We start from the raw sequence: 13483 nt of genomic DNA, 5'->3' as shown, positions 1-13483 counted from the left end.
TATCCTTCAACAGTATCCAAAACATGAAATTTGAAGTTCTTGAATGATCTTGACACAAAAAAGTAGAGAAGGGCTATTTTGTCTGGTTGGGGAGCCAATGTTGTTGAGTGATGAATATGTAATTGTTTTTGAGGGTTTAGTAGATGGGGCAGTTGCACCAGTCACACTTGAGATTATAAGTGGCTAATTAACAAGCAATGTGACCAAAGGTCTCCATTTGTGCTGTATGTGGATGAATATTTAAAGCAAAAGAAATTACAAATTTCTGGGTGAGATATACAAGTGTAGTAGGTTGGTCTGTTCTGGCTAAGAATTAACAAAGTTTGGTAAGCTAGTTGGCTTGGTGCTTTGAACTCAAATAGTTCTGAACTGCAAATATTCTATCCAGTTGGAAAAAGAAAAAGGATTTGGATTTGCTAATGTCAGTAATGACGCAGATTGCATAAAATGGAGTTGATTATTTTCCCCAACAATCATTTCTGAAGCACCACTGAAAATGTGATTTATTTTACACAAATAGTAATGTAATGTTTAACTCACTGCATTTTAATGCAGAAATAATCTTCCTGAATTCAAAGCTTTCAATTGTGAAGTGAAAGGGGTGCATTCTTGAATTTGTTGTAGAAACTTTTTACTTAATAAACAGATGGCAAATTGGCCAAGTACCATCGCCTCCAAAATGGTTTGCATTTACTGCTTTTGCTTTTTCCCAGTTCCTATGACTGCAACATGCAATCAGCTTTACTGATGATGTTGAGTTGTGGCATCCCTCAGCAGGGAGACCCCTTGAGTGAAGATGTTTAAGATTCAAGATTATTTAATGTGATTTCCAGAACACAAGTGTAAAGGAGAATGAAATAATTGTTACTCTGGATCAGATGCAGCACAAAAAACACAATAAATAAAGAACACAATAATAATAATAATAAAACACAATGAATACAAATACACAAGATGGCTTATATACATGGCTTTATGTCCATAAAGTGATGCTAGGTCATCTGTACATGAGGTGACTGACAGGAGATAATGAAGTAGTGGTGGTTGGGAGTGTGGAGGGGTGGGTTAGTGGATGGAGGTGTTGATCAGCCTTACTGTTTGGGGAAAGTAAATGTTTTTGAATTTGGTGATCCTGGTGTGGATGCTATGTAGTCTCCTCCCTGATGGAAGTGGGACAAACAGTCTGTGAGCAGGGTGGGTGGGATCCTCATGATGTTATTCCCTCAGGTTCCCCTAAGGTGCTTCACCTTTCATTTTTAACACATAACCTTTAGTTCTAGTCCCACCCAACGTCTGTGTAAAAAGCTTGTTTACATTTACCCTATCTATATCTCTCCTACACTCCAGGTAATAAAATCCTAACCTATTCAATATTTCCCTGTAACTGGGGTCCTCAAGTTCTGGTGTTACGAACCCCGTAACTGGGTCACTTACCAGCAAAGGTAGAGACGTCCGTTGAAGTCTGATGATACTATTTTTAACAGTATTTATTAGTAAAAATACACAAAAATATCAATGCAAATATACAGATAATATACGTCATCAATACTAAATCTAAAAGTGCGGGTATAATAATAATCAATAAGAAGTAAGCTCTATCGTTGTCTAGGGGATAATGTATTGTCCGATGGAAATATAAAGTTCACTCAGTTCATGCAGGCTGCAGCCGTTGGGGCAGCTGTGTTGCAATGGTTGGAGCGAGAGAGAGAGATTTGGAGAAAAACTTGCCGGCTTTCCTTTATGATTTCGATCCGTCAGGAGTCTCGTTGTCGTGGCCGTTCACTTGTGGCCTCTCCTTCAGCTAAACCGTTCTTCTGTGATGAGCTCGCCACCCCAGGGAAAGGGAGGACGCACACGAGCCCCCACCGGCTTTCGCTATTAACTGCTGTCACGGGATTTCTAGCGTTTCTCCTGGTGCGTCTAAAGGGGTTGTTCCCCAGACCCCTCTTTTATCCTTACTCACGGGGTCTCAGATGTCAATCAGGTTGGGATGATGCAATCCCTCAACCAGACCACTCTGGTTGTCCCCTGAGGGGTTTCAATGAATAGTACAGTACTCAATACACAATTCCGTCTCCAAGAGACAATGGCCGTTATCAGTGGTTCCGTTCCGCTGATGTCAGGACACATTCCAAACCTTGTGTATTCTAGGTGTCTCTCTCTCATTTCCTGGGTCCCAGACCCAAAATAATAGCGATCTTGCGATTCTCAAAAAGGAGGGGGGGGGGGTGACTTTGTACCCTTCGGCCCCTCAGTGTTGCTTCACATTCGTAACACTGGCAACACCCTTGGAAATTTTCTCTTTTATCTTACTGGCATTTTTCAGGTAGGGAGGTGACCAGAACAGCACACAATACTCCAAATTTGTCTTCACCAACATTTTGTACAACAAGAATGTAACACCCCAACTCCTGTACGCAATACTCTGATTTATGAAGGCAATGCGCCAGAAGCTCTTTTCACGTTCTCAGAGGGTTTTTTGTTCTTGATATTGCATGGTCTGCTGCAGAGACTTGAGCAAAGTAACAATGGGTTTTTTTAAGTCTCCTTCCAAGATCTCCTGTAATATCTTCCACAAAAGCCTTCCACCAGCCATGACGCAGCAAATAGAGTAACAGTGTGCCTGAGAAGCAAGGCAAAGGCATACTCAGACAAAAACTGAGGGAGTGCAGAAGGCTGCTTGACCTTTACTTTATTGTCACCAAACAATTGATACTAGAGCGTTCAATCATCACAGTGATATTTGATTCTGCGCTGCGCGCTCCCTGAAGAACAAATCAAAGTAAATATAATAAAAATTTAAATTATAAATCATAATTAGAAAAGGGAAAGTAAGGTAGTGCAAGTCAGGTCCAGATATTTGGAAGGTACTGCCAGATCCGGGTCAGGATCCGTTCTGTAGTCTTATCACAGTTGGAAAGAAGCTGTTCCCAAATCTGGCCGTATGAAATCTTCAAGCTCCTGAACTTTCTCCCGGAGGGAAGAGGGACAAAAAGTGTGTTGACTGGGTGGGTCGTGTCCTTGATTATCCTGGCAGCACTGCTCCGACAGCATGCGGTGTAAAGTGAGTCCAAGGATGGATGATTGGTTTGTGTGATGTGCTGGGCTATGTTCATGATTTTCTGCAGCTTTTTCCGGTCTTGGACAGGACAACTTCCATACCAGGTTTTGATGCACCCTAAAAGAATACTTTCGTCTATAAGCCCACTTGATAGGTGCCCCATCAGCCATTCACTCACTGCATCACCGACACATAGGAGCAGTCATTTGTACCATCCCCTGGATACACAGCAGCAACTCACCAAAACTCACCTGCCAAACCCAAGACCTCAACTAGCAAGAAGGACCAGGGCAGCAAAAGCATAGGAGCACCACCACTTGGAAGTTGCCTTCCAAGTCACACATCATCCCAACTTGCAAATATATTTTTTCATTTTACTTTTGAGTCAAAATCCTGGAAGTCTCTCTAACTACATAGTGAGTATAATCACCTCTCAGGGACTGCAACAGTTCAAGAAGGCAACTTACCACCATCTCGGCCTGTGAAGCTCATTGGCCTTGAATGATGTAGTACATTTTGGCAAATAACAGCTAATGTGAATGTGATTGCCAGTCATTTGAAGTCGTCCTGTTGAATAGGCCTTCATACTGCTGAATATGTCTTAAGCTTTGAAAGGTCCAGAGAGTATGTTGGCTTGAGCATTGACCTCCAAATAGCAGACTAGTCAGCAAATAAGTGTTGACACAGATTAACACTACAATACATAGGTTTCGTTTATGCCACACTGTAGTTGTGGAAAGTGCAGCCTCAAGCAGGGTGTGGCCAGTTAGATTCATACAGCTGTAACCAAGACTGCAAGAAATTGCAGAGAGTTGTGGACACAGCTCTTCACATCATGGAAACCATTCTCCTTTCCTTGGACTCTGTACTTATTGCTGCCAAAGATCCCACCCATCTCATACATTCTCTCTTCTCCACTCTTCCATTGGACAGAGGATACAATACGCCTGAAAGCATATGTTACCACACTCAAGGACAGCTGCAGTCCTATGGTTATAAGACTGCTGAGCATAGACTGCTGATAAATTCTTGATCTCAGAGTTGTTATGGCCTTGCACCTGATTATTCGATTGCCCTGCAATTTCTCTGTAGCTTTTATACTGTTCTGCATTCTGTTATTGCTTTTCCTATGTACTTCTTCAGTACACTGATATGAGGAAATGATTGGTATGGATGGCATGCAAAAACAAAGATTTCACTGTAGCTTGGTACATGTGACAACAATAAACCAATATAATTTTAATGTCTGTATGTGTAATAAATGCTATTCTGAAACAAAGCAGTACCTGCTGCACCAAAGAAATGCATGTCGCAGAATGGAATTTTAGGCACTGTTTTCTATAACTTTAGTTTGAACCTGGAGCTCTGTTTCACCTCTAACCTTTTGATAAGATTTAGTACTGATGGCACTGGATCAAAAGTGTTGATTTTGATTGCTGGACAAGTAAACCGTAAAGAAGGTTTACATGTCAGTATAGCTTTTTATGTAGGAGGCATTGGAATTAAAAGGAAATGAAATGTAATAAATGATTTCTGAGATCACTGGTACTATACAGTATGGCATCAATACAAAGAGGATGATGCAGAGAGGAAAGGCGACATCAAAGTTAGAAAGATATATTGGTATGAGAAGAGATAATCTGAGGGGAAGAAAAGAAAGAAAAAAGAGTGGATCAAAAGAAGAAAACAAAGACAAAAAATAAATTATGCTGTATTTGATTTCCAAAAGAAAAGCAGAACTTGAGCAAAACTTGACACTGATTGGGAATGTTATACTCTTGCTTTCTGCAATGGAGCGGCCAAGAATCTAGCCATTGATGTGTTTGCATTGAGCTATTTTCTGTATCTGTACAATGTACATGTTTAAAATCTTGGAACATTATAAATATGACCTTACTAATAATGCCATGCTAGGTCTATTCATTTCTGTTTGCCTTGGGAAACTGAGATAAGTTAATATCAAATTTGTCATATATATCTAGCAAAAAAACCAAATGCAGACTATGTTAAAAATGTTTTTAAAAATATTGTGAGTAGCTTTGGGCACTTTTTGTAAGAAAGGATGTGCTGACATTGGATAGAGTCCAGAGTAGGTCAACAAAAATTATCCTGGGAATGAAAGGGTTAACACAGGAAAACATTTGTGGCACTGAGTACTGCTGGAGTTTAAAAGAATGGGGGAGGGGGATCTGATTGAAACATATCATACTATCAAATCTATCATATGAAAGGCCTATATAGAGGGGGAGAGGATATTTCCTATAGTGGGAGTCTAGGACTAAGGGAGCACAACCTCAAAATAGAGGGATGTCACTTCAGTACAAAGATGAGGAAATTCTTTAGGCAGAGACTGGTGAATCTGTGGAATTTATTGCTACAGGTGACTGTGGAGGACAAATCATCGTGTATATTTAAATCAGAGGTTGATAGTTCTTGATTAGTCAGGGCATCAAAGGTTACGGGAGAAGGCAGGAGAATGGGGTTGAGAGAGGTAAGTTAGTTGTGTTGGAATGTCAGAGCAGACTCGATGGGACAAGTGGCGTAATTCTTCTCTTTTGTCTTATGGTATTAATAGTATAAATCTAAGAGTAAATCATTAGGTAAGGCTAGAAATGCAGAAAGATGTCATAAAATAGAAAAACAGTAAGCCTTTGTCCTTTAGGAAGTGAGGATGAGGAATGAATAATAGAAAACAAAGATAAAGCAGATTCAGTAAGCAGGAATTTGGTTCTATCGCCACACATAAGAATACAGCTATGCATAATTTAAAAAGAGCCTGTTTCATTGGCCTTCTAGATATCTGCAGAAAAATTTTGAAGCAAGTCGGGGAGTTTTGTAGATTTGCATGTTTCTGCAATACAGCATCAGCAATATCTTTCTCACTGTGTGCTTTCTTGAATTTCATATGATGCCAACATTTCCATCGAGACCACCATCCATCTGTTGCTTTAAAATCTTCATGATCTATCTTCTTAGTTAGCTCCTCTATCTTGTGTTTTTTTTCTAAACATTGGTTCTCTGACACACACATACTTCAACCAGTTTCATTGGAAAACCATCTTGGGTCCTCTTCAACATCTAGATCCTTACCTTCACACTTTTATTTTTGGGATGTTCCTTGTTGCCCCTCATGTAATGCCCATTCTTCTCGCAGTATATCTTGCTGATGTATCAAGCATGCAATTGTAGATTTTGGCACTCCAGTTATCTCTGCCAGCTGATGATGAGTGGTGTTAGACAGATGGCTTTTAATTTGATCCAGTGGGATATTTTTTTCAGATAGTGTCACATCTTTTTGTGGCATCTTGGTGAGGATCTGAGCTTTTTTTAAAAAAAAACACCAAATGATCAAAAATAACTGCTTTTTTGAATCTGCGTCCATTGGCCCAAATGGCTAACATAAAATATGCACACGCAACTGATGCTATATAAAAACTTATCACTCTAAGCACAGTGCAGTGTCTTACATCCATGCAAGGGAAGGTGACTGACGTTGGTTAGAAACTGTTTGGCAACACTCTCTTTTCCCAATTAAGAGGCATGGTGTTCCAAATGAACAAGGGGAAGCCAATTAGTTTTCCTTTCTTAAGAGTTGTCCCAAATAAGTGGCTGCCCAATTAACTGATGGCCCAGTTAAGCAGAATGCACTGTATTTCATTAAATTTGACAAAATTGGCTCCTTTATTCAAAGTGATAGACACCAGAGCAATACAGGTCAATTAGTTTAATGTCTGTGGTAGGTGATGTTGAGAGAAACAAGACATGGGGAAGTAATGGTCTTATTCCTCTTTAAAATGGTACCACAGGATCTTTCTCACTTGCCTAAGAAAGTAGCAGGGCCTTGGTTTAATGTGTTATTTAAAATGTTACACAGTTTTGATAAATGTTAGAAGCTGTTGAAGACATAAACATAGTTTTCTAGGACACTTGGAAAATATTCATTTAAGCAGGCAAAATTGACATGAAAGGGAAATAATTTTTGCTCATTTTAAGTATTTGATGAATTAAAGTACCATAGATATGCTGCTCCTCGAGTTTCAGAAGGCATTTAACAAGGTTCTGTATGAAACACTATTGTGGAAAATAAAAGCTTGTTTATGAAACAACATTTGCTAGGTTTAGATGCACTGGAGTTCAATTCCTTCAACATGTTGTGTGTTTTTCCTTCAAAAGAGTGAAGAGTGATTTGATGGTAACAGAAATTTCTTGAGATCTTGATAGGGTGGATACGGAAAGAATGTTCCCTCAATTGGGAGGAATTACTCTCAAACATTTGTGCGTTTTTGGAACTTTGTCACGTACACGCAACACTGTAAAAGTATCAGCTTCAACAGAACACACCTGGAGTCTGGTTTTGCTGTTAAAACATTAGTTTTTTAGTAACTATGTAATATAGTAACTTAAACCAGGTAAATCAAGAGTTAATGGTGTTTTGCATATATAGGTGTAAAAATGAAGTTCCCAAACTTCTTCGAGCTCAGGTGGTAAGTGATACAGTCTTACGATGGTATGTAAAGAAAGTCAGTTCTTGCACAGGTAATTAACGTGAGATGTTTGTACTCCAAAAGTGAATGTTGTGAGAAGGCAATTATGTTGATACTCCACAGATTCTATGACAGCAACACAAAACAACAATAGCAGTAGGTTTTATCTCCGAAGTTGTTCCACTCCACACACGAAGTATCACCAACAGTGATCTTCGACGAATATCCTTTCAACACAAGTGGTACCACACCCGAATTCAGCTATGGGACATCACAAAGTGGTGGCCACAGGATACTCAAACAGAATCCACGTGTGGATTATCACCAACAGTAGTTTATCACAAAGGGGACCCTCTTCAAGGGAACTACCACCCAGACAAGGGTAAACACAACAGTAAATTCCACAAGGTTACCTCAATCACACACAACGTGATAGCTACTTATCCAGTTCCACGACATATGAAATAATTCCAACAGTGATTTGCCACAGGGGTGCCTTTCTTCAGTTAACTACCACACCCAGACAAAGGGAAAACACACGCGTGGTATTCACAAAGGTTTTCCCCTCACCAGAGAACCCACTCCTGTGGATTAACTAAGTGATAATCACACTTTCGAATGGAAACAAATTCACCCTCATGGGCTACTTAGAGAGAGAGTCCAAACAGTGATCTCTTTGTCACTAGGTTTCTTCTGTTTCAAACCTTCCTCTTCTCTCTCTCCTCTGCACACTTCTAGTTGCATCAAACTTCTTAGAGTCATTTATCAATACTCTGGATTGATCTCAACTCATCCCCTTTTGGACTACTGAAAATTTAAACCAGCGACTTACTCACTGGTGTCTTCCATTGACTGAATCCATTTTGACTCTGTGTCTTTCTGTGTGTCTGTGTTGTATATTCAAAACAAAACAAGCTGCAGAGAAACCATAACATTGATTGTCCATCAAATAACGCCCCCCTCGCCCCTTTTCCCCACTCCTCTCTCCCCCACTCCTCTCTCCCCCACTCCTCTCTCCCCCACTCCTCTCTCCCGCCACTCCTCTCTCCCCCCCACTCCTCTCCCCCCCCCACTCCTCTCCCCCCCCACTCCTCTCTCCCCCCCACTCCTCTCTCCCCCCCACTCCTCTCTCCCCCCCACTCCTCTCTCCCCCCCACTCCTCTCTCCCCCCCACTCCTCTCTCCCCCCCACTCCTCTCTCTCCCCCCACTCCTCTCTCTCCCCCCACTCCTCTCTCTCCCCCCACTCCTCTCTCCCCCCCCCACTCCTCTCTCCCCTCCCTAATCCTCTCTCCTCCCCCCCCCCCCCCCCCAAACAGTGTCTAAAAGTCACTCTCATTTGCCTGGCATTTTAAAATGACAGTCCACAGGAAATTTGAAGGTTTTAAGGCAGAGGGAGGCCTATACTTGGGGCGGGGTGGGGGGGGGGGGGGTGAAAGGTACTGCAATTTGGCTGGAATATGGATTTGAGGTTATAGTCAGATCAGCCACAGTGTTATTAAAGAGCATAGTAGGCTCATGGAGTCAAGTGGTGTCTCCAACTCTGAATGTATGTATGTACACAGAATACATCGGTAGAATTACGATTGGGCATTAAGAGAATTTTAAGATTCTCTTTGCGTTAAAGGCAAGCATATCATTTCCTTTTCTCATTGCAGGTTAACATTCTGTGGCTTATATGCCATCAACTAGGTTTGAGTTCATGTTGGTAGAGAAGGCCTGCGTTAGTCTGATTGATTATGTTTAAGATGATTTGATGATGTAGGACATACAGAAAACATTTCTTATCAAGGGGACATAAAATTAAAAAAAAATCTACTTGTACCACTTAGGAGCGATTTCAACACACTTTAATCACTGTTGTTACATTGGAACTGTAGCCGCCAAGTTGTGCACAGCAGACTATAACAGCACTGTGAAAACGACCAAATAATCTTTTATCAGACACATTGAGAGAAATAAGTGTTGGGTTAGACATGGTGATTAATAGTCTGTCTTCACTTTAAAATGAAACCACAAGATCCTTGAGAAAGCATCAGAACCTTGGTTTAAAATGTTATTTAACAAGTTGTAATGTTTTTATGCCAGGTGGTATTTGTTCACAGAATGGGGTATTTGAAATCTAAATACAGGTGGCCCCTGTTTTTCAAACGTTCACTTTACGACAGCTCACTGTTACGAAAGACCTACATTAGTACCTGTTTTTGCTAACCAAAAAGGATTTTCTCTTTTACAAAAAAAAGACACCCGCTTTATACATGTGTTTACCCTGAGAAAGACTACAATGACCGTGAAGCCTTGTGCAGGCAGATGTGTGCGTATGCATGTACGTGCCGATTTTTTTTTCCAAATCAATTTTGGCTCGCTGTCTTCACAATTTTTTGATGTGAAACTACACCGTATATACAATATTTTTACTTTAGGCTGTATATTTATTATATTAGTCCTGCTTTTACTATATGTTAGTGTTATTTTAGGTTTTATGTGTTATTTGGTAAGTTATTTTTTGGGTCTGGGAATGCTCAAAAAAATTTCCCATATAAATTAATAGTGATTGCTTCTTCACTTTACGACATTTCGGCTAACAAACGGTTTCGTAGGAACACTCTTATCTTTGGATAGCGGGGGAAACTTGTACCCAAAATACGGTTGAGGTTGGAACAATTGAAAATTGCTAAACTGAGACTGGCAATTTTTTTCTTTGCTTACAGATGCTTAAGGATGCACAGTTGAGATAGGAAGTGATTGTGAATGATAGAGGGCTCATGACTTTTTTTTTCCCTTTGTTACAAAATGAAAACCATGTTGGAGCCTGCTATGTAAAATAGCTATATGTTTGCAAGCCAGACATCTGATCTCTCTTTTACTGTTCTTTCTCCAGGTACTCATTACATATTTTTATAGAAGTTTCTTTATGCTATGTGATTATGACAAAAGCAAGCATCTCAAATATACACAGGTATGTAGTTGTAATGTGTAAAATAAATGTATTTTACATTATTCATGCATTTTGTCAATCAAGTTGCCCTTTATATATAATAAAACAACAATACTTCGTAATGTAAGATTCTAATTAACTTGACTTAATATTTGTCCATTAACACCAGCTGTATGGCTGGGTCACCATCTAGAACCAGAATTGTAAATGTAGAAAGAGTACGTCTTTCCCCTTATCTTGTGAGGACAGTAAGGAGATCTCTATTCAGCTCTGCCATTTGGCACTGAGACAAGGTTCCCAGGTTGAGAACACAATGATATTTCAGAATCACAATCAGGTTTATTACCACTGATATATGTTGTAAAATTTGTTGTTTTATAGTGCAATATAATGCAAGACATAAAAAGTTACTCTATTAGAGAGATAGAGAAGAATTTTTTTTACATCATTCTGCTGATGCCCATTGTTATAGCAGAGAGTGGACCACTGAAAAGGTCTCCTTTGCTTCAACTGTTCAGTGACAATTCTACATTTACTGCTTTTGTAAGTGGTGTCATTCTGGCGGATTAATCCAGTCACTTTTTAAGCAGCCGCTATTTTGATCCATTTTCATTTTGCCCTAGAGCAACAAATGTGTATAAAATTCCACTGGGTCATTGCCCATTTTTGGTGGTTTCCCTCCATATGGCTTTCTTTTTTGTTTGATTTGCATCACAAGATAACGTTCTTAATGTTAATTGAAGGGAGTAGGATAGAAGTGGGTTTAAATTTAGAAGAATATATTACTGAGTAACAAATTCATGTTAGGGTTAACAATATGAAAGGCAGGGTTTAACCAGTTGCATTCCTGAGGTTTAGTTAATTTTAAGAGTATGTCCTTGTTTCAGAAATGGAGCAGAGGATGAGAAATAATGATTGTTTGAGAGGAAAAATAAGAAAAAATGTTTTAAAGAACACTGATCATAGACTTAAATAGAATGATGTCAAAGAGACTTTGGAGTCCAGTGATTAAATAGATTTCCTTTCCAGTTTCTTTCATCTCTTCAAGTACATAAAGTATTAGAAAACAAAATTTCTCATTCATATCCATTAGTTCATCCATTGAGTAACTAAAAAAATATGCAGGGCCTTGTAAAGGTATTTAGACCCCTTTGTTCACATAAATGAGTATTACAACCAGGGATTTTGACCAATTTAACTGTGAAATTTTATTTGTGAATCACATGCTGCTTTTTTCATAGTAGAGCCAAAGAAAGGAAAAATGTAAAGCATGAAAAACTAAAGATTCAAAAACAAATGTCAGCAATTGTAAAGTATTCATCTTCCTTTGTTCAGTACCTAGTTGAACTGCCTCTCACAGCTACTGCAGCCAGTAGTCTTTTGGCTAAGTCTGTATTAACTTTGCACAATGTGATGGAGCAAGATTTGTCCATTACTCCTTGCAAAATTACTCAAGCTGTGTCAGGTTAGTTGGAGGGCAGCTGTGAACAGCAAACTTGAGGTCTTACTAGAGATGTTTAATTGGGTTTAAGTCAGGACTCTGACTGGGCCACTTAGTGACATCAGTTTTCTTCATTTGAAGCAATTCCATTGTTGTTCTGGCAAAATACTTTTGGTCGTTTTCCTGTTGAAAGACAAACTTCCTCCCCAGTTTAAGCTTTGAGGTGGAGGCTAGCAGGCTTTTATCCAGGATCTCACTGCATTTAGCAACATTCATCTTCCCATGTATCCAGGCCTGCTGCTGAAAAGTATCCCCCACAGCATAATGCTACTTCCACTATATATTAGGGATGGCATTACCTGACTGATATGCAGCAGAAGATCTTTGCCACATGTACTGCTTAGTGTTGAGGCCAAAAGGTTCCACTTTAGTCTCATCAGACCACAAAACCTTCTCCCACATCTTTACAGTATCTTCTAAGTGATGCTTTGCAAAGTTTTTACTGGTAAGGATTTTTTTTAGCCAGGGCTGCTTCTTTGCCACTCTTCCATTTGTTGTGGTCCGGGGAAAAGTACACACTCAGGGTAACTACTACTTTTTTGGGTTTTAATTCCTTTATTTGTTTCAGATGTTTATAAGTGCCAGAAAGAGGGTCTTAAAACAAAACAAGTGACTTTACAATCAGGACCTGCCGTTACCATCTCCGTTTAACCTTCGGTCCACACACTGAATACAGTACTAAGACAGAACTAATCCAGTACTAATACAGTAGTGGTGATTCTGCTTGGCTGGTAAGGAACTTAGCAGGCCACGCTATCCAGCATCGAGTTCTTTATTCGTGAAAATCTTTCCTCACCATGCCTAGCATCCCTGGGGGAACTTGATTCCAATGCCCCAACAGCTTCAGCAGCAGAAAGCAAAATGGTCTCACTGCTATCCCGCGCGTGCGTAATGATGTCACCATCTCCATTTAAAGGCACAGACACCTATTCTAGCATTACCTGGATGAATGCCTGAGTACACTTTTAACGATACTGAAGATCATTCGATAGTCACTCGTTTACATTCTCCCCTGCATTCAAGTAATCGTCCTTGATTACTCGCTCACTACAAGGGTACTTTTAAACTCCTTAACTGCTTCTCTAAAGAGAACTGAACTAAGACTAGCCAGTATATCAGACACTGCTGCCGGACTTATGGAGGCCTCAGCAAGGACTGACCTTGGTTCGCGATGTGGGTTAGGGTGCTGTCCAGCATTTACTTGTTTACTCCTGTGGGGTGCTGCCTCAGGAGGGCTACCGACCTCCACTCCTGCGTTAGCAGTCATCGGCTCCCCAGTCTCAGTCCCAGAAGGTGTCACGTTTTCAGAAGATATGCTGTCTAGGTTAGGGTCAAGGCTCTGTACACCCTGTTCTTCTACCACTATCACACCATTTTCTGAATCCTCAGGATCTGATTCCTACCCCGGGGGTGAGCTGGTCTGAGTTACTGGAGTTTGCAGTCTCCTTTGGGGAGCTGGAGTGGGATGGGTTCACCCTCTTGCTAGACCCATCCTCCAAAG

At 40.2% G+C, this 13483-nt stretch overlaps 1 protein-coding gene across 1 annotated transcript in view; it reads left to right on the top strand.

Moving 5' to 3' along the window:
- Positions 1-13483, top strand: part of LOC140713648 (lysophospholipid acyltransferase 1-like) — a 113844-nt gene that overhangs the window by 26861 nt on the left and 73500 nt on the right. Inside the window, exon 3 of the mRNA XM_073024015.1 lies at positions 10425-10502. Coding sequence (XP_072880116.1) covers positions 10425-10502 — 78 coding nt within the window. The remainder of the gene's footprint in view (positions 1-10424; positions 10503-13483) is intronic.

This window comes from Hemitrygon akajei, chromosome 20, assembly GCF_048418815.1.
Source record: "Hemitrygon akajei chromosome 20, sHemAka1.3, whole genome shotgun sequence".
NCBI classification, from domain to species: Eukaryota; Metazoa; Chordata; class Chondrichthyes; order Myliobatiformes; family Dasyatidae; genus Hemitrygon; species Hemitrygon akajei.
This window is presented reverse-complemented; position numbering and strand designations above follow the sequence as displayed.